This window comes from Myotis brandtii, unplaced genomic scaffold (assembly GCF_000412655.1).
Source record: "Myotis brandtii unplaced genomic scaffold, ASM41265v1 scaffold112, whole genome shotgun sequence".
Taxonomy (NCBI): Eukaryota; Metazoa; Chordata; class Mammalia; order Chiroptera; family Vespertilionidae; genus Myotis; species Myotis brandtii.
The window spans coordinates 7497146-7519995 of NW_005353838.1; the positions used below are offsets into that span (position 1 = coordinate 7497146).

General features: G+C 36.6%; 1 protein-coding gene and 1 long non-coding RNA gene across 2 annotated transcripts in view; both read right to left on the reverse strand.

Moving 5' to 3' along the window:
* Positions 1-6781, reverse strand: part of CHN1 (chimerin 1) — a 107548-nt gene extending 100767 nt beyond the window's left edge. The window contains exons 1-2 of the mRNA XM_014546080.1: positions 6732-6781; positions 6542-6655 (exon numbers count right to left, since the gene is read on the reverse strand). Coding sequence (XP_014401566.1) covers positions 6542-6655; positions 6732-6766 — 149 coding nt within the window. The 5' untranslated portion in view covers positions 6767-6781. The remainder of the gene's footprint in view (positions 1-6541; positions 6656-6731) is intronic.
* A 3858-nt stretch (positions 6782-10639) lies between these two features.
* On the reverse strand, positions 10640-16078 carry LOC106727464. Its single transcript, XR_001363668.1, has 2 exons — positions 16016-16078; positions 10640-10697 (listed from the first exon to the last, which is right to left on the reverse strand). It is a non-coding gene; the product is annotated as an uncharacterized LOC106727464 (long non-coding RNA).
* Positions 16079-22850: the final 6772 nt, after the last annotated feature.

The window sequence follows — 22850 nt, forward strand, 5'->3', positions numbered from 1 at the left end:
GAGGGGTCCCAGACTGCGAGAGGGCACAGGCCGGGCTGAGGGACCCCCTCTCCCCCCCGAGTGCACAAATTTTTGTGCGCCGGGCCTCTAGTATTTTTAGAATTTAACAAATACATTTTTAACAAAAAATATAATAAATATGTCCAAACATAGAGTTACACTATGCTTTTTCAGTTTTTAAATTCTTATTGTTCTCCATTATCTAATTTTTTTCCAAATATTTCTTGTGATGGTTGGCCATCCTAAAACTAAGGAAAGTGCAAGCTCTGTGGGTAAAGCATTCCCTGGACTATGTCCAGCTCTGTCCCGGAATATCCAGATACAGGGTTTGGGAGTACTGACTCCTGCACTTGTCATCTTGTTCTTCTCCCAATTTAGAGTCGGTAAAATGAATCAGACTCAACAGAAATCCCCAAATTTGAAGCTAACATTTCTCCTCAAAGTGAACCCTTTGAAATCTATAAGATATCTAGAAGCCCTTTAAAAGATCAGTTCTCCATAGCCAAAGAAAAACTGCTTACTGAATTAATTATCTAAGTAATTCTGGTACAACTTAGTTCCCACCACCCTCTCCATTCATTCTTTTTGTTACTGTTAATCCTCACCTGAGGATATTTTTCTCTTGATTTTCTAGAGAGAGTGGAAGGAAGGGAAGGAGGGGAAGGGGAGAATGGGAGGGCGGGGAGAGAGAAAGAGAGAAATGAGAGAGAGAGAGAGAGACAGAGAGAGAGAGAGAGAGAGAGAGAGAGAGAGAAACATTGATGTGAGAAACATCCATTGGTTGCCCAGCATGCACCCCAACTGGGGGTGGGGATCAAACCTGCAACCCAGGTATGTGCCCTTGACCAGTAATTGAACCCATGACCCTTCAGTGCATGGGCTGATACTTTAACCACTTAAAAACACTGGCCAGGCCCTGACTGGTTTGGCTTAGTGGATAGAGCGTCGGCCTGCGGACTGTAGGGTCCCAGGTTCGATTCCAGTCAAGGGCATGTACCTTGGTTTCGGGCACAACCCCAGTAGGAGTTGTGTGGGAGGCAGCTGATTGATGTTTGTCTCTCATTAATGTTTCTAGCTCTCTATCCTTCTCCCTTCCTCTCTGTGAAAAATCAATAAAATATATTTTAAAAAAACCAAAAAAAACCCACTGGCCAGGGCTCCATTCCTTCTTATTGCTCCTACAATGATCTTTCTAAATTATAAATGTAATCATCACTCTCTTCTAAAAAAGTTTTCATTGACTCCCATGTCCCACAGATAAAGTCCAAATTCTCAAGCATGAAATACCAGGCTTTCCTGGCATACTTCCTGTACTCCCGAACCTCAAATGTTCCATACTGTTCTATATATTCCGGCCTTGGCTGTTTCTTCTTCCCAAAATGCTAATTTTCATCACAACCTATCCTTCTATCTGGCAAACTTCTGCTCTACTTTTAAGAAGTAGCTTAAAGGTTTTCTTCCTTCACCCATCTGGATAGTCAGTCCCCGGCAGAATATGGAAGCTCAATAAATGCTATTTTTGATGATGCAGTTATCTGGGAGATTATGTTAATTTCCCAATTTAATAATGAAGACCAAGACCCTGATTTCCATGAAAGGCCTTGACACATGTCAGTGACATACCAGGGATACATTTTTTAAGGAATATATTAGTCAATACTACAATGGATTTATTTCACTGTGCTAAAATATTAACATAATTAGACTTTCCGTGTCATCTTTAAAATATTAAATTATTTTAAGTCAGATTGAAAAATATTTTAAATCAAATTTTGAAAATACTATAGGCAAAACAACATCACCAAACAGAATTTATAAAACTTTGGTGCATGGCTTCAGGTACCTGATTTTCTGTGGAACTCATACCACATTTTCTTATTATTTACAAAACTGGATATACTACTTTAATAAGAAGTTGATCAGACTAAAATATTTGAAGAATTATACCATGGATTGATCCTCATAATCTAACATGGAAATGACTTTAATGAATACCTACTATGCTGTGTAGGTATAACTGTACACATTTTCCACCCCAACACCCCCCTCCACACACACACTCCAACCTTTTTCCTTCTTTTAAAACAAGAAAAGAAAACCAGAACGTATTCATCCAGACCTCCTCCCAAAGCCTTATCTTCCAGTAGAAGCTGACCCATCGCCCAGGTCCAGGACCCTGCAATGTTGGTTGGACAAACAATCAGTACATGCATGTGTCTGGAGGTTGTTATTGGCCCAGGGTTGGGAAAGGGAGACCAACGCTGGCTCGATCAACCTGACGGGAAGGATGCATACTGCACGAGAGAACAGGTTCCCTTGTAAGGAGCATATACAAGGAAGCACACAACCCTGACTGCCCTGCAGCCACCTCTGACCACAAGGGAAATCAGCCTTAGACCGAGCTGATGCTGTGAGTGGCCAGAAATGGAAAGATCACCAAGTCCCCCATAATATGCTATTGCATTTCTGAATTTCTCATTATGTGAAATATTGCCTTAAATAATGTATTGTTTAAGCAGGTAGAGTTCGCTTTTGAGTATCAGATAATACTTGGAGCTGAAGGCTTCTCAACTGGTAAGATAATTTGATGCTTGAAAGTGGGATGCTGCTAATTAAAGAATCTTAAAGATTTCATTTTACAAACAGAAAACTAAAGCTCAAAGAGGTTAAATATACACAATAAGGTCAAGCAACTAAAACTATAGTATAATTATTCAATGGAGTATTATACAGCAGTGAAAATAAATAAACTATAGCCATGTTCTACAGTAACGATATATCTCAGGAACATGATGTTGAGTGAAAAAGAATGAAGAATACATTCTACATGTTCCATTTATTTTAAGTCCAAAACAAGCAAATCAAAACCATGTACTGTGTGGGGTACAAACATACGTTATAAATTTATAAAGAAAGGCCAGGGACTGATCATCGGATAAGGCTGCCAGTGCGAGTAACAGGAGGAAGTAGGGGGAGTAGGGGAGGAATACACAGCACACAGGAGACTCCAAAGGCAATGGCTGTTTCTTAAAATACATGCTGGGCACATACCAGTTATAATCATATTTAATAACTTTTATGTTTGTTATAAGATATTCTTTGGTATATACTTAACATTTAATAAAAGATCACAGAAAACATACACTAGTCCTATCCCTTTTCATTTGTCACTCCACATGCACAACAGTGAACATAATATTTTCTTCTTAGTGAGAAAAATTAAATAATGACAAAGTAATTTTTAAAGAATTAGTTTTAAAACTATGAAAATAATAAAAAATATTTTCAATCAAACTTCTTAAATTATCTTAAGCTTACACATAACTGTATTTTCCATGTCTCATTAAACTATAGCTAATCCAAATGTTGTCAAAAACATACAGAAAATCCCAAAGTCACTTTGAAACAAACCTCTCATTCTTCATAAGGTATTATTATCTGATGCCTGGCCTAGCATCTTCAACTACACACTGCAACCATGTAAATGTCTGTCTGTATACTTCCTTTCACTGAGCAACAGTCATTTTTCCTGAACCAAGGGGTCAACATGGGCAAAGGCAAAAAAGCCAGACAAGGCCTGGCCTGAAATTCAGGCTGAGATGGAATATGGGAGAAGATGGTGAAGAGGTGAGTAAAATTCAACTGCAGAATACCTTCCAGCTTAGGGCAGAAAACTGGTGATGTGACAGCACATACATAACACACACTCTCCTGAGTAATACCTCACATGACCACAAAGATCATCAGTGAAGGGTTAGGGTTAGGCCTCCACAAGTATGGGAGAGATGTCAGTGATGGGGGGAGGTGTAATCTTTGAAATCTTTTGCCCTACCCAACACTACAACCTTGCTGATCACTGCATCAGATTTTAAGATTGATTGACATTTACAATACTGTGGAAGATACATAGAGGGACAAGACTGGATACAGGAAGATTTCTTAGGCAGTTATTGAACTAGTCCAGGAAGGGGCTTGCAGTTGAAAAGGAGAGGGAACTTTGAGGGAGAAAAAAACCTCAAGAAATAAAATATTGTTGGGTTTGGTTGTGTGAGATGAGCAAGAAGAAAAAGTCCTCCTCACTATTAGATAACATAGGCATATGTAGCATGAGAGAGAGTGAAGGAGAGGAAATGAGGAAGAGCTTGGAAGGTTTGGTGCTACTTTTTTCCAAACTAAATCCTTGGCCTTTCAGTGTCTGCTGGTGTCATTAAGTGAAAACTGCTTGATAACATGTTCTGAGAGGCAATACAGCATAAGGGAAGATATGGAAACTTTGCAATGAGGCAAAACTGAGTTCAAATTCCAGTTTTGTAACTTACTATGTGATCTCGGGGGAAGGTAAGAAGACAGCAACAAAGGGGAGATTTCTATGTCTGCTCTTACTGTACCTCCTTCTTCCTTATTCAGATCCACTAGACTTTTAAAAAATATATTTATTTATTTCAGAGAGGAAGGGAGAGATGGAAACATCAATGATGAGAGGGAATCATTGATCGGCCGCCTCCTGCACGCCCCCCACTGGGGACCGGGCATGTGCCCTTGACAGGAATCGAACCCAGGACCCTTCAGTCCTCAGGTCAACGCTCTATCCACTGAGCCAAACCGGCTAGGGCCAGATCCACTAGCCCAGTGATGGCGAACCTATGACATGCGTGTCAGAGCTGACACGCGAACTCATTTTTTGGTTGATTTTTCTTTATTAAATGGCATTTAAATATATAAAATAAATATCAAAAATATAAATCTTTGTTTTACTATGATTGCAAATAACAAAAAATTTCTATATGTGACACGGCACCAGAGTTAAGTTAGGGTTTTTCAAAATGCTGACACACCGAGTTCAAAAGGTTCGCCATCACTGCACTAGCCTTTACATCAAGGCTTATTTACCTCACACACTCAGACGATCAGACTTTTTGGAAATGTGATGTTATAGAATCCTAAAATTATAAAATGTTAGGAGCAGAAAGATGAAGAAACTGACTTTAAGGAGTTCTGTAGTTGGCCCCATGTCAGTCTTCTAGTTCATTCAGTGGCAAAACAAATAGGTTTTTGAATTCCCAGCCCAGATTTCCCCCCCTGTATGCCATAATTTAAACCCAAAAAAACAATATAATTAAATAATTAATGGGGACTTACACTTTATCATTTGTCATCAAAAGCAAATTTCCATGAAATCCTGTAACAAACTCAGTTTTCCAAGTATGCAATTAATTCAGCATTCAGTATGAAATACTACTGAATTTTATCATTCTTTTGTTAAAAAGATTAATATTAAATCTGATGGGTGGGAATAAGAGTAGTCCCTGACCACTCACACAGGCATAAGTGACTAAGTTAGACACGGTCATATTAGAGTCCTGAGCAATAACATAACCTTTCTATTCTCTCTTTGTGGCCATGGAAAGAAACTTCATTTCGTTGACCTCTTTCTTAGAAAGTTTCCTTTTTTATTTTTAACCCTCACCAGAGGATATTTTTTTCCATTGCTTTTCAGAGAGACTGGAAGGGAGGGAGTAAAGGAGGGAAGAGGAGGAAGATAGAAACAATGACGTGAGAGACACATAGATCAGTTGCTTCCTGCACATACCCTGGTGGGGAGGAGAGGGGGTGAACCCGCAATTCAGCTATGTTCCCTTGCTGGGAATCAAAACTATCACCCTTTGGTGCTCGGGCCAATGCTCCAACCACTGAGCCAGGGCAGAAAGTTTCTATTTTTAAGGCTTTTCCAGAGAATGGATGAATAAACAAGGAATGGACAAACACAATGGATAATTATTCCAAGCCTTTGTAGAGGCAGCAATGTAGACTAGATTAACAGAACAGGCACAGAAGCCAGACTGTCTGGGTTCAAATAGCAGCTACATGAATTATTAAATGTATGACCTTGGCCAAGTTCCTCAGCCTCTAGCTCCTCTGTTTCCTAATATGTAAAGTGGAGAAGGTAACAACCCATAAATCCTGGAGTTGTGAAGATGAAATGAGGTTAGAGTCCTGGCATGAGGTAAACCCAAATGATAAGCATGCTATTATATTATAACCCTGTATTGCAGAGTTAATGGAAATGTTTGTTCCTGGGCACAGTACTGTAAGCTAAGAGCAGCTGAAACGCTGAAAAAGTTCAGCTGATAGGAAAGAGCCAAGAGCTCCCAAGAAAATCTGCTTCAGCCAAAAGCCAACCTAAGAGAAATGACACTGGCTTTAATTTTATGAGTTACAAAGACCTTTTCTCTTAGTTCCTTTTCTCATTCAAGAAATAGAAGGAGCTGACACAGCAGGACAGATGGGAGAGAACCCAGGATGAAATGCAAGAAAGCGTAGAGCTACAATAAAAATGCTTTAAAAGTTCTTCAATCCTTAATTAGTGAGTGCTACCATTCATGAGGAATTTTTTAAGGGCCTCAAAGCTATTAAAATGGTAATTAGGTCCCAAGAAAACAAGAACCAATTCAATTACGTGCTGGATGCTTTTAAAATTTAAAGCCTTCTATTAAGAGGGCTTTAAATGAAGCATAGTTATAATTACAGGTCCTCGACCAACCTTAAAGCCAAAGTGTAGGTTCCTGGCTGGCGCTGGCTCTCCCGGATGAGGTAGCTCCCCTCAGCCACACTCAGGAGCTGGTCGGCCGCTTCCCGGGAGATCCTGCCGTGGAACCTGAGAAACAAAGTCAATTCAGAAACTGCATGTCTTCCACCTTTCTCAATGAAACAAGACAAAACAAAACCCCCACCTTGCCCTGTTGTTTTCTAGACCAAGTACTGCCATAAAATCAAAGGGGATTATAAACTCAACCGAGTTTAACTATGCTTGTGTTTCCCTGGGCCTGGCCCCTGGCCAGCTTCTCTGTGGTGATAAAAACAGAACCAAAGTCGCTACCCAATCCATTTAACAATCAAAAAATCAAAATCCACATCCATCGAAAGGAAGACCAACCACCTCTCTTGAGAAAACATGCCCTTCTTATGTAGCCGGTCTGACCATATGGACGTGATGAAAAATATACAGAAATGTGTCCCATTTCCTTTCTTCAAACTAATAACATTTCTCGAAATTTTGGCTCAGAGTCTATGTTGGCAATTTTCCAGGACCCTGGGTTGCCCTTAATTGGCATGATTGTCCAATAATGTGCATAATCTGCATCACTGGTTCTCAAGCCAAAAGCAATGAACTGTAATACTTGCTTTCACTCCCTGCTAAAACCTATTTTTGATTAACAGAGAAAAAAGGAGGAAGAAGAATAAACACACTCTTCACACAAACACAGATTCATCTGTAACACTCAGAGCTAAAACACTGAAGAAGAAAAATATGCCAGTGGTGACTGATGATTAATATTAAAAATATAAAATCACCTTACATTCGTATGGGATTTACAAATTACAAAGAACATACATTATGTCCTTTTAGTAACTCAAAATAATAGAACTGAGTTAGTGCTGCACTAAAACTTTGCAGCTTTTACTAGTAAAACAAAACAACAATTTCTTGATTTTGGAATTTGTAATAATTTATTTTAACTAGTGTCCCTCAGCCCAGCCTGCACCCTCTCCAATCGGGGACCCCTTGGGGGATATCCCACAAGGATTGGGCCTAAACCGACAGTTGGCAGAGAGGTTAGGGGCAATGAGGCAGGCAAGCAGAGGCAGTTAGGGGCGATCAGGCAGGTGAACGGTTAGGAGCCAGCAGTCCCAGATTGCAAGAGGGATGTCTGACTGCCTGATTTATAACATTTTTCATAAAATAGAAAAATGTTCATTATTAATATTAAATGAAAAAATCAGGCTGCCAGAACCGGTTTGGCTCAGTGGATAGAGCGTCGGCCTGCGGACTGAAAGGTCCCAGGTTCGATTCCGGTCAAGGGCATGTACCTGGGTTGTGGGCACATCCCCAGTAGGAGGTGTGCAGGAGGCAGCTGGTCGATGTTCCTCTCTCATCGATGTTTCTAACTCTCTATCTCTCTCCCTTCCTCTCTGTAAAAAATCAATAAAATATATTTAAAAAAAATAAAAAAATAAACTTACTGTTTAAAAAAAAAAAATCAGGCTACAAAAATTGTAAGTATATCTCCATTTTGTAAAATCAATTAGAAAAATAGATCTTTAGAAGGTAATACTTCAAACTGCCAACAGTTATTTCTAGGTGGCATATATTTACTTATAGAAATTTTAGAAGAAAATTAAAAAATAAAGAAAAGTATAAATATAGACTAAACAACCCATATCCCAACACACACATGTATGTATATATCTATATGCTTAATATATACATGTACACACAAATATAAATGTTTCCCTCATATACATCTAGAACTATTTATTTACTTACATGGCTTTATTTTAACATTCTTGCATACATTTCCCCATGCTACTTTCTTCACCAATTAGAATAATTACATTTATAATCAGAAAAATAATTTCACTCATCCAAACTTGAATACCTCCTTCATTTTTACTAAAAGCACCCATTTAACCATCTCTTACATATTCCAATCTATAAAATGTTTTCTGATAATCCATACTTACTCTCTTCCATAATACTTTGGTCTGTTTTCTACCTATTGGAAAAATAAAAAAGAAAGATATTTGTGATAATGCAAATGTTCAAAACATTACTCAACATTTTGTGTAAGTGACAAATTAAAGCAAATATTAAGCAAAAGAAAAATCAGAGTCTGGAGTTCCAGTTCTACCAGCAGACTAACTGACCCTCAGGCCTGTTCCTTATCTATAAAACACTTTGTATGTAAAAAGAGTTGAACTAAATTATCTTTTATTTCTAGGACTTTAAAAATCTGAAAAAATATTTACATCACTTTATGCAAAAAGTAAAATAAAACATCTAAGACCTTAATGCCACAATATGTCAGAAGAGACTGTGACTTTCCTTCCTGGTTACTCCACATTCCCCCTGCTGTTAACATCTCGACATAATCTTGCCCCTTTGTTCTCCCACTGGGGCCATAACCTCACCAGCTAATCTCCCCTAGCTTTTCATGGCAGTTTGTGCTGGCTATGAGACAGAGAAAGGCCCAGCAGAAAAGATCCTAAGGAATTTGTACCCGGGTAGACTAAAAGAGAGTATTTGCCTGGTTCATTTAAGAAATGTCTGGAAGCGTAGGTTCATTTACTGTATGTTCAGTTCTGATCATTTTACCATTTTTATTTAAATCTGTTGTTTGAATATGTGAAACATTTGCATAGTTCAAAAGTCACAACTATATAAAAACATGTCCTCAGAGAAGTCTCACTCCCATCCGTACACCCTCAACACTGCTCCTCAGCCACTCCTTATGGATAAACATTTTACCAATCTCTTGCTAATCCTTTCTGTGTTTCTCTTTTGCAAAAATAACCTTTATTTTTTTCTTTTCTTTTATTGATTTCAGAGAGGAAGAGAGAGGGAGATATAGAAACTAGAGTGATGAGAGAGAATCACTGATTGGCTGCCTCCTGCATGCCCCTTTGGAGATCAAGCCTGCTACCCAGGCATATGCTCTGACTGGGAATTGAACCGTGACCTCCTGTTTCATAGGTTGATGCACAACCATTGAGCAACACAGGCAGAGTTATTTTCTTTTCTTTATTACTATAAAGGGACCATACTTACTATACTGTATATGCATTTTATATCATTTCATATCATCTCATAGAAATCTTCCTTATAGACATTTAGCATTTTTTTCTAATACTCTACTACAAACAGTCCTACACTAAAAACTTTAGCAGTATGTTATTCCATATTTGTATAGGTAATTCATCAGGGTAAATCCCTATAACTTGGATTAGTGGGTCAAAGGTTAAGTGAAGTTTATTTTGTTAGACATTACAAAATTCTCATAGAATTGTAGCATGGCACATTCCCATCAGCAATATATAAGTGTCTGTGTCCTTATATGCATACCAACCAAGTATACTCTAAGCCAGCGGTTCTCAACCTGTGGGTCGCGACCCCTTTGGCGGTCGAACGACCCTTTCACAGGGGTCGCCTAAGATCATCCTGCATATCAGATATTTACATTATGATTCATAACAGTAGCAACATGACAGTTATGAAGTAGCAACGAAAATAATTTTATGGTTGGGTCACAACAAGAGGAACTGTATTTAAAGGGCCAGAAGGTTGAGAACCACTGCTCTAAGCTTTTGAACTTCTGCTATTCTGAAAGGCGACAATGGTCTATGTATTTTAATTTGCATTTCTATTATTAATGAAATTGAACATCTTTTCCTATATATTGTCATATGTCCTGTTTTTTGTGTGAACTATGTCTTTGCTTATTTTTTACATCATGACTTACATCTTTTTAATGGAAAAATTAATAATACTTCCATAATGCCTTCAAACTGTTTTAAAAGCAAAAATAAAACAAAAAGTGGAAGAAGAATGTATGAACAAAAAAGATTAACATCACTTAAAACTATACTGTCATATGCTATACTGTGTTCCCAGACCATCCCTTAAACAGTGACAGTTATTTCAAGTGAAAAGTATGTTAAGAAAAATGCATTCAAGTTGCAATGCTATGGTGCCAACTACTGTAAATGGTTAATCCCACAAATAACCAAGCCAATGAAGAAGGTCAAAGTCTGGGAAACAAATAAATGAAAAACATTTCATTGTAACAGTTTCATTACACCCACCTCATTAGTACAGGTAATTCTTCTAGGATGGGGAGCTTCCTGTTGCAGCTGGTACACTACAAGAAAGAAAGTGAAAGATGTCATTTCTCTTATGGAGAACTTCTGAATATTTTAGGAATCACAAACTGTCTGCTTTTTATGTTCACAAGTAAACTGTGGTGCAGTCCTACTTTTTACGAACAAAGCAAATAAAGTAAACCTGACTAAATTTAGGGAAAGCTCAGGAACAAACACAAATAGAAAACACAAAATTGTCTTTCTGCCTTGTAACAAATCAGTACTGGATATCTGGGTCTGTTCCCCATAATCTGAGTCATTTATTTCCCCCTTTTTTTTTATTTTTATTTTTTGGTGTGTGTGGCTGCATTACTTAAAGCTTTTCTCTGATACAAACCAATAATGGTTATGTATTTTTAAGTACATTATTAAATATCAAACTTGAAACTAAAACTAGAATTTAAAGGCTAGATATGCCATTTTTCTCTCCTATTTTTATGCAAACCTCTCTCTTCAAATATAATCTCCCATATTTTTAGAAATTTTTTTATAATCTCCCTTTAAACAAATTTCTGAGCCAAAGTTACTGCCACTTATTTAATTTGGGCAAATGAAGCAAATAAATAAATAAATAAATTGGGCCCTGAAATAATTTGCCAAAGAGAGAATAATTTTTAGAGTATTTAAAAATGGATCAGTGAAAATTATACCAATACCATGATCTAGGCTTTTTTAATTCGAAATAACAAAAAAAAGAATGAATAGAATGTGTGGTTATTAGAGAACATGTGTTATGTATGTTTAAATTTATCGCTTGGAAGGAATTTATTTTCGATTTCAACATATATAATCACATTCAATTGAATTTAAGTTAATGTTGTATTTAAATACATACAGATTTTGTCACCATAACATTACACTACCCAGACATCTGGTATTGTCAGATAATAAAGACTCAGATTTCAATTACATGTCATTATATAGGCTTCACCTCTGATTGAATTGATTCATATACAGAAACATATATAAGTATATACAATTAGACTATATATACACACGCATATAATTAGACTACATGTATGTATGTGTGTATATTACATACAATATATATACTGAGAACAGACACATACCACTGTCCTGTATTGCTATGTGAAGGCGATATAACATTGTGTCTAAGAATGTGAACTCCTGGACCAGGCCATCTGGGGGTTGTCTGAACACTGGGCTCTGCCACTAACACTGCATACTGTGCTTCAGTTTTCCTCATTTGTACAAAGGGATAAAAATAGTTTCTACTTCACAGAATACTGAATACTGAAAGGATTAAATAACTTACTATAAGTTAGACAAAACAGTCCTTGGCACAAAGTAAACACTCAACAAAGATTAGTTATGACTGTATGTAGGTGACTGACAGTAATACCAAAACTTCTTTGGAGTACTATTTGATCACCAGAATGCATCTTGAGTTCATCACCCAAACAGACCACGGTAATTCTATCACTGAAAAGGCACAGAGAAGATACAGCTTTACTGTTTAAAAATCAAAACATAAACAAAGCCCTTCCTCATTAGTAATGACTGAAATTCTACTCATAGAAATGTATTCTTGTGCCTTTTCTTCCTGGTTGCAAAAATCCCTAAGAAAGACAGCACTTTAAAACAGTTTGGGATGCCCGTATTTTACTGTGTGAGTTCGTTCTTCAAAAATACTCCTGTGAATAAATTTTTATGGGTTAAAAAGATGATATGAAGGGAGGAATTCTGAGGTGGGGAAGGGAAGAAAGAGCACTGAAGCCAAATCTGTCTGGCCCTGATAGAAGTGTACATATGTATAACCCGGATATTTCTAACTCGCCATCCTCCTGAGAGAAGCCAAAACATGATTGGCCAAAGAGGGAGGGCTCTTCAGGCCCATTCCTCCATATTGGTTAACTATAACTCTTAGATGTGAAAATTCAGTTCACAGTTCTGTTTTGATCAGTAATTCTCAAAAGATCAGTTGTTTTCCTTTGTAAAAAAAAAATGCTTTGGAAAGTACTGCCACTTATGAAAACTCAATTATGAGACTTGAACAGTAGTCAAGAAGGACAAAGTAAAGCATTGATTTTAACTCAACAAACAAATACTGTAGTATCTGGTTATCACTGGTAATATTTACCTATTCAGTAACCAAGCATTAACATAAGCCAGTATGAAAAAAAAGGAGTGACAATATTGTCACGTTAGAATTTCAACCTTTACTTTTATTAGTTTTAAAGGGTATAGTTCCATTCATGGAGAAAAGCAAGTTTTAGACAAATACCTCCTCATTTGCTACCTATGGTTCTATCCTTAAGACTCGTTTTAAATAAATATGTTATTTATTTGGACACTGTATAACTGAATATAACATGAATTCAGGAGACACGTATCAAAAGAACCACTTAAAAACTGTACACAGTAATAAAGACTAATTCAGGCCCTTTTAAATTTAAAATTTTGGGGTAATTTAAACTGGAATCAGCTGAAATTTAAATTGTATAATCATTAACTGATTCACCAAAACTTAATAGCTAAATTATTAAGTGAGGAGATACATGATTAAAGTACTTAACATTTTTCAATCACCTTAGAACTTCAATGCTTAAATACTTATTAGTGAATTTCTCAATACCTAGAAGCAATACATTTTTAATCAAGTTCCAAGATCACAAGTTGGTAACTTGAAGTCAAAATCAGCTCACATGCGTCTGGTTTAAATTTATTTTTAACACTTAAAAATTAAGAGTTTTAACTCCAACAACAAAGCAAAAGAGAATTCCAGCTTCTCTTTAGAGTTTTGGGTGAATGACCACAGTAAAGGAACGCTAACAATGGGCCTCTCGCTACAGACAGGCCATTCATGCTCTCCTTTCTCACAGTCCCCACTTGGCTCGCTTGCCCCATTTTTTGCATGTTAGGTTCCTGGTTTAATTCAAGCAATACCTATCAATAAGCAATAAAACTGTATTTTTTTTAAGAAGAATCATCAACTTAGACTTCTTGCTAATTCTATTTTCCCATTGGTTTTTATTTGTAAGGCTTTAAAATTACATTTTCACAAGCTTAACTAAACCACACTGGGAAGTGGAATAGGCATAGGTAAAATAAGTTTCTTACAAAATCACAGTAAAAATGTTTCTTAGAGAATCTCACTGTGAAAAGCTATACAAATCCCATCGTGCTAAAGACAGAAAGTAAAAAAAAAACAAAAAAACAACAAGTTGCAACTTCTGACATTAAGATTTAACTGAACCCTTTGGTTTTACAAATGTAATACAGACTAGAACTTAACAACCAGAACACTTTGAATAGTTTCTGTTTTACTAACATTGACTGACATAACTCATTTTTTAAAAATCTAATCCATTTAGATTTTATTAACATTTTGAGAATTTTTTTAATTACAAAAATTTAATTCACATCACAAATGATGAATGCATTATGGTTTGTCAGTGCCGAATACTGTCGTGGAATTTATTGTCAATTATCAACTCTAACCAAGATAGATAGATAGATAGATAAATATAAATATAAATATAAATATAAATATAAATATATAAATATATATAGGTCTGACCTATTTTTAAAATGGGCTTTTCCACTTGGCTTTAACACGGTTTAATCATAACATTTCCTTGAAGTGGAACGAAGTTTTTTCATTTGATGGCCAGGAGATAAAGTCTACTCTAATAATTTCTTCCCTTTTTCTACTATTAAAATGATGGAGGGGGAAGCCCAGGCATTGAAGTCACTAAAAAAAACCTGTAAAATTCAGTAGCAGTATTCTTACCCCCCCAAAAAGAAATATGCCATTTTTAAAGAAAAACGGTGGCTATGGTAGGACATAAAAAGATAGAAAAAAATACGCAGTGCATATACTACATATAGTAATCAATATTCTTTAGGGGGAACAAAATCACCACCACGATTCAATACCAGTCCGAAGCTACATAAATGCTCTTACATAAAAAAATGTGTAAGGCACAAGTCAAAACAAGGAAACAAAGATAAATTGAAAACCAAAAAATGTAGAAAATAATTTTAAATAGGCTTCTGCCAATGAGATTATGAGACAAAATCTTTAGGAGATTAAAGGACATTAGTCATTTTTATACATTCTACACTCTCCAGAAACCAAAGGCACCAGCAGGGGTAGGAGAAAATGCATGTATGGCAATATTTCAGAAATTGTTCATATTATGCTTACTATAATTAGCCCAAAGTAACAACCTATTAAAATAAAACTCTCCATTGTTCTGGGAATATAAAACCAATAAGAAACTGCATTGCTGCTTCTTCAGTCAGCAAATTTCAGAAATATACCAATATAAAAAGTTAGAATAACTCAACATCGACAAGATATTAATAATCTATTTAAAGGAAAGGTTTCTTAGGCTGCTTATTCAACTCTATTAACAATAAACAAAAGCTTATATTACTGGTTTTTGCAACAGTGCATTCATGAATTTTTTTAAAACTACGTTGATTATATTTAACCTTATTTCTACTTTTTAAAAATAACTTTACTTGATGAAACAGTATTTTCTAGGAAATAAGAGAAAATAAAAGACTAAGAACCTAGCCTTGAAGAAATTTTTATTCTAATACAAAGTTTAAAGAGCAATACAGGCCAAGACCGGTTTGGCTCAGTGGATAGAGCGTCGGCCTGCGGACTGAAGGGTCCCAGGTTCAATTCCGGTCAAGGGCATGTACCTGGGTTGCGGGCACATCCCCAGTAGGAGATGTGCAGGAGGCAGCTGATCGATGTTTCTCTCTCATCGATGTTTCTGACTCTCTATCTCTCTTCCTTCCTCTCTGTGAAAAATCAATAAAATATATTTAAAAAAAAAAGAGCAATACAGAACTCAAATGCCTCTCTTTTATATTGGGGAAGCTAATTTCTAAAAAAAGAAAAAGAAAGACTGCTTTTCTTTTGCCACTTTTTATCCATTCTTTTTGTCAAGATAGCTTCCTGATTTAATATCATTAATAGAGTCCTTCTTCCTCTAAAGAATCAAAATCTGAGAATAAATAATTAAACGGCTTGAATTCTTAGCTAGCTTCTCCTTGCATTAGTTTATCAGCCATTGTCAACAAGCAGTCTCAGGTTCCATGATATGGAATTCTGTGCAGGCTCAGAAGGATGAGATGTGTTCCACGCGTGCAAACCATGTACAGGCTGTAGAAACACTATTTCCCCACAATTACTTCTGCTATTCCAAAATCCTGTTGTGAATTAATTATTCAATAACAGGTACAAAATGGAATGACTTCATATCTAATGATCCTAGTATTTTTATATTACTTATAAAGCACTATAATCCACCCAATTTAAAATTATTAGTATACTTACAGTAAGATTTCCAAACAGGAGGTCTATATTCATCTGTATCTGAAAAGAATAAACATCAAATTAATATTACCAAACATTTATATTTTAAATGAAATATTTTAATCATTAATTAATTTAATATATATTTGTTGAGGCCTATTTGTCCTACACATTCTGCTAGGCATATTCAAAGGTGTTTTTTTTTAGTCTTGGTCCTCATTTTCTTGGAGTACAGTTTCAAAGATGTGCAAAGAAAGTCACTATACTTATTTAACTACTTATCACAAAAATATCAAGATTTTTACTGCTGGCACTTATTTCTTACAGGCAGACAGAAATGTACTTCCATATATCCCCCCACCACATTTGGGGGATTCCAGGATAACTGGTTTTCCTAACATCAGGAGAGAAGAGCAGTCAGGTACAGATCTTAGTCCTCATGCATCCTGAACAATCAAAGCCAGGAAATGAGAAACACTTCCATGGAAGAGAATGTATCCAGGGAGCCACAAAGACCATAAGGTGAACATCTGCTCTTCAAGTCCATTTCCCCTCCCTCTGTTTGAGTACAGATGTAGGAGACCGTGTGAAGAGGCAGTAGAAAGAGATGCAAATACAAATATGTGGGAGAGATGGGGGAATCAGAGAAGGAGAAGGGGAATCGGTTTGGTCTGGCTTCTCATCAGTAAAGCATCACTGAGGAATAATACTGCCGGTCGTAAGTTCTGCCTGCAAGCCCCGTAGCAGCATTTTGGTGTGGGAAGGTGTGGCTCTGCTAGCATCTGACATGAACCCATTAAGAAATTTCATGCTAAAAAATCTGATCTTTAAGAAGGCAAGACAATTCCTAAAAAGTTTCTTGAGAAGTCTGAATCTAGCATATGTAGCTACAGTAAAAATGTTCATAGTCTCAAAACATTCAGCCCCTAACTCCCAATCTTTAAATGCAATCTGACACTTCATGTACGATGTGCAATTATAAACCACACAAATACTTTGAGTCACTGGAATACAGCAAGACTACTAATACTGGGCATAAGAACACAAAAGGGAAAGTTAAGTCATGTAGAAGTTGCTTGGCACCCAGTAGAAGTGTTCAAATATGTATTCTTAGAGAACAAATAAAATATTACTTGAATAAATGAATAAGGAATAAAGTAATGCAGCAAATGCAGTTGACTCTTATTATTCACAGTAGTTATATTCTATAAAGTCACCTCAAGCACTGAATGACTAAATACTGAACCACTGCTCCTAGGAGAAATATAAGGTCAGGTTCCTGCATGCCTCTGGCCATATTTTCATCAACCAAACAATATATTACTTCATATTCTGTGTGTTTCCATTTAAAAAATATATATTTAGTGCCCTAGCCGGTTTGGCTCAGAAGATAGAGCATTGGCCTGAGGACTGAAAGGTCTCAGGTTCAATTCCGGTCAGGGGCACATGCCCAGGTCGAGAGCTCGATCCCCAGAAGGGGGCATGCAAGAGGCAGCCGATCAATGATTCTCTCTCATCACTGATGTTTCTCTCTCTCTCTCTCCCTTCCTCTCTGAAATCAATAAAAAATTAGCCGGTTTGGCTCAGAAGATAGAGCATTGGCCAGAGGACTGAAAGGTCTCAGGTTCAATTCCGGTCAGGGGCACATGCCCAGGTCGCGAGCTCGATCCCCAGAAGGGGGCATGCAAGAGGCAGCTGATCAATGATTCTCTCTCATCACTGATGTTTCTCTCTCTCTCTCTCCCTTCCTCTCTGAAATCAATAAAAAATATGTTTTAAATATATATATATATTTTTTAGTTTATACTGTTAACACTGAACTCACAGCCAACGTTATAACTCATGCCTCAATGAAGCTTATCTAACACATGTGTTTTCTCCATAAGATACATCACAGACAGCACTTTGACACTATGCTTGGGGACCATTTTGAACAGCAAAATCACCAATAAAAAAACCCATAAAGCCCTAACCAGTTTGGCTCAGTGGATAGAGCGTCGGGCTGTGGACTGAAGGGTCCCAGGTTCGATTCCGGTCAAGCGCATGTACCTTGGTTGCGGGCACATACCCAGTAGGGAGTGTACAGGAGGCAGCTGATTGATGATTCTCTCTCATCGATGTTTCTAACTCTCTATCCCTCTTCCTTCCTCTCTGTAAAAAATCAATAAAAATATTTTTTAAAAAACCCATAAAATTCAAAAAATGTTACATTAAATAGACTATGAAGAGGACACTTGTTTACAGTGTAAGAGTTAAAACAAGGAAGGCAGAGGGCCACCTTGTTTGACCTCAGCTGGGAATATGCAGATCATGCAACTCAAATATTTTGCCACTATGCGATCATAGGCAAATGAACATGAAAGTGTCACAGGTGTTTATCTAAGAATTACAAATAAAAGCTAGCAAATTTGCAAATACAGAAGCATGAATAATGAGGATTAACTACATATAAAAGAGCAATTATTTAAGAAAACTGCCACCTCAGGTAAATCTGCTTAGTAATGACCTAAAGTTAGGATGAAATATGGCCTTAATGCAGAGTGTGTCTGTGTGTGTGTGTGTGTGTGTGTGTGTGTGTGTGTGTGTGTGTGTGAAGAATCACAACACAGGCGAGCTCTAAATTGCATTCTCAGTTTAATTATATTGAGATTTGTCTTAAGTAAATTTTAATAAAGTCAATTATATATTTTTAATACTAAAAAATTGTATGTGAGCATTCAAGTCATTTTACGATTTCACTCGTGACATGAATGCTATCCTAAACTGGTTCAGGGATTAACAGAATGCACATTCACTCCCTTGGCAATTGTCCATATTCCATGTGCGTCTCAGCTTCCTTTCCAGGGTCCAAACAGTATAAGCTGCAGTGACCAGACACCTCCTAACCCACCATGTAGAAGACACCAAGCGTGGCCAGGAATGGGAAGGGCACTCGACCAGGCTGTGGCTGGAGTAAAGAATTTCACCTTACCCCAAGAAGTCTGGTTTTACCCTCAGCTCCTAAGAGGTAATTTTATTTGCCTGTGGGCCTCAGGCTAGCCAGAGAGCAACCAGTGGGGCTTTGTATCACATGGTATCAGTCGACTTGGGCAATCAACCAACCATGAATACATAATAAAGTCCCAATAAAAACTCTGAACTCAAGGCTTGGGAGAGCTTCTATGGTTTGAAATACTCCATGTGTACAATTCTATAACACATCATCTGAATACTGCCTTGTGTGCTCACCACCCCAAGTCTCCTTCCATCACCATTTATCTCCCCTTTACCTTCTCCTACCTCCCCCCACAGCCCTTTCCCTCTGATAATCACCATACTATTGTTTGTCTATAAGGATTTTTTTGCTTAATCCCTTCATAGTTTTCACCCTGAAACTTATATAAATTTATTAATCAATGTTACCCCCAATAAATTTAATTTTAAAAAGATAAAATACTCCATGAGTATTGTCACACATCCGTGTGGTCAGAATATGCACCTGACTTCATGGAGAAAGAACAAGGAAGGCTTCAAGTTTTGTACTTCTCCTGGACCCTGCCTTACATGCTTCTTCCTTTGGCTGGTCTCAGTCTGCATCCTTTCCCTGTAATAAATCATGACTGTCAGTGTAATAGTGTTTAGTGAATTCTGTGAGTTCTTTTAGCAAATTATCAAAACTGAGGCTGCTTTGGGGGAAACCCCTCCAATTTGCAGTTGCTGTCAGAAGTGAGGGAAGTCTTGGGACTGGCCCTCTAACTCTGTAGTTGGCCCTAACTCCTTGCAAACTCTGTGCAAACCCTGTTCCTATGAGCACTGAGGGCCTCCTGCAGATCGCTTTGACTTTGGCGAAGGTGAGTGAGAAAGACATAGTCCTGTCTCTGGGGAATTACGTATCTAGTCCTAGACAGGGTTTTCTTAGAGGAACACGAACCTTTCTTTATAAAATGTAATAGAAATTTCTAAAATGGGAACAGGAGCAACACAGATTTGTTGTGATGGTTAAATTATGTATCTTCTATATTTTTCTTATATATCTATGCAGGTTTTAAAAATTATACAATGAATATATTATATTTGTGCTAAGGAGAAAAAACTTTTAAAAACAAAAGGTGGCCCTAGCCGGCTTGGCTGGTGTACATCAAGCAGGTCAAACTCACGGCCTGCGGGCCACATGCCTCGTTTATTTGGCCTGTGTTAGCCTTTGAGTTTGACATGCTTGGTGTATATTAACTATGTATAAGAGGAAAACATGACAAATCTCACTTAACAAACCCCACAGGAAGTTATAGTTATTCTGACTAGCTCTTAAAGTGAATAGACTACCAGAGAAATCGTATTTCCAGCCTGAGGGCTTAGACATCAACTACAACTTTGTGGCAAATGTACACATCATAAAGTACCATCTTTTTCCAAAGCAAGCAGGTCAAACTCGCGGCCCATGGGCCACATGCCTCATTTATTTGGCCCGTGTTAGCCTTTGAGTTTGACATGCTTGTTCTAAAGTCTTTGAATTCCCTCTTCACTTACCTCTTCTCCCTATTCTAACCGAATCTGCTGAATGGCAAGCATTCATTATGGAAAAGAGAACAGTTTCTTAAATTTTCTCTCACTTTTGGTTAACTGCTAAAATTGTGAGTCAAAGGAATCTTACTTTAACCTATTTTGTTTTTATAAAAAATGATTCCAATTTTTCTTGCTTTTATAAACCCAAAGTTACAGATCTTAAGCAAGATTTGGTGTTAAAGTTTTTGCCTATAATTTCCTTTTGTGCTGCTTTTACGTCTAAATATTAATATTTTCAGGACATTCATTTTTCCTTTAAATATTAAAAATCTCAAGATATGTATCTATACCATTAGGTAATAATTTTAAAAACATTAATAAAACATACCTAGGATAATATCTTTGCTAGTATATGATATAATTTATAATATTAAGACTATTGGGGCGGTACTCAAAGTGTTCAATTATTAACTGACAAGATTAAATGTATGTATAAATATCCTAATGTTCCGAATTTTTAGATTAACTTAAAACATTTTATGCCTGCTCTCTCCAATTAGAACCTGTCTACAACCGGCTTATCTATGGATGTCACTGAAAATGACTGACCTTTGAAAACAAAAGAAGCTTCTTCTTTTCATAGTCTTGTGTATCATTGTATGGTTATGTCTTATAAGTTTTTTGGTTTAGAAAAATATTCTAGTAGAGTTTAAACCTGCTTAACTTTACATTTAAAAAAATAAATAGTTCATTCTAGAAAAGACTAGAATCTTAAATTTAAGCCATTGTTTTAGGTTAAAACCAAAAAGGCTTTTATAACTTTTTAACACTATGACGTATTTTCTCAAAAAAGTCTAGGCTATATTTTAAATGTGGTTTAGACCGAGGAACACTAACAAAGTATGTGATCAATGTTTTACAGCATGTTTGTTTCAGATCACCTCTGATTTGAAAATTAATCATTTTTATTTCGGTAAAAAGAATGGCACTTATTGACAGAAAGAGCATTTCTTCCCTTCAAATGAAGACTCACCTTCCAACCAACTGTCAAGAGCTTCCCTGTCCTGCTTTACTCAGAAAATGCAAGGCATTAATGATTAAGCCCCATCTGTTGCTTTTCTGTTTCTGTACCGAATCTGGTATGCCAAAATAATGAGATGCTTGTGACCACAAAACTCTATTTTACTACAGAGTAATCCATTAAAAGAACAAGAGCATAAAATTCATAAGTATCAAACAATTACTATTGTTAATATTTGAATGAGTCACAAAGAAAACAAACTGACTTTTTACTCTAAAAGAAATATATTTCTTGGAAAATAAAAATTCACAGCAAAAAAAAAATCAAATGCTCATAATAACATATACAATGCTAAAGTGAGGATGAAACAATTAAAAACAGCTTTGCTAGGTTTCTAGATACTTCATATCCTGACTAAACTTCTTTCCTAGAAAATGATCCAAATGTGGAAAGTAAGCATTTCAACTAAAATAATTAAAATTCACTCTGCAAAGTCATGGCCAAATCAGGTCAGTAAAATTCACCCTTGGATGAAACAAAGTCATTTAAAATTGTTCCAAGTTGAAAACTGATGTGTCATGATACAATTCTGACAGAAATAAACTATTTTTAAAACCAAAGATAATTGTTTTTATTCTTTGGAGAATAATGACCCAGAACGGTTAGTATATGGGAAAAACTTCTGAGGCTGTGCATCTACAGTGCTCACATGTAACTCCTTCAAAGATCTCCAAAAACAAATATTTTGCAAATGCAGTGCTCAACTATTCACCACAGACCCATAGCTTGGGCCAAGAAAGCCTCCTAAATGTAACGTGAACCAAACTTGGAAACCTCTCCTTTTTAAAGCTCAAGCTTGGCCTTTACTAAAGACCTAAGCAATGTTTCCTCTAACCAACTTGGCAGACCCAGCAAGCAGACTACACAAACAAAATCCTTCTGCTTACTCAAATCTTTTCACTCTACTCTTAGAAACAAAAAGCTATACACAGGAACTTAGTCATTCAACTCTATTCAAAGGTAAGGGTTGCCATTTTCCAACCTACTCTTTCTTTTGTTTTCTTAAAAAATATATTTTTTAATTTTCTTAATTATAGTTTACATTCTATATAATTTTGTATTAGCCTCAGGTGTACAGCATAGTGGTTAGACAATCATATACTTTTCAAAATGTTCTCTCTGATATTTCCAGTACCCAACTGGCACCATATCCTATATAATAATAGAGAAACATGGTAATTAACCGTAGGTCCGACACGCTTCCCATTGGCTAATCAGCGAGATATGCAAATTAACTGCCAACCATGATGGCGGCCGGCAGCCAGGCAGCTTGAAGTGAACAGGAGGCTTGCT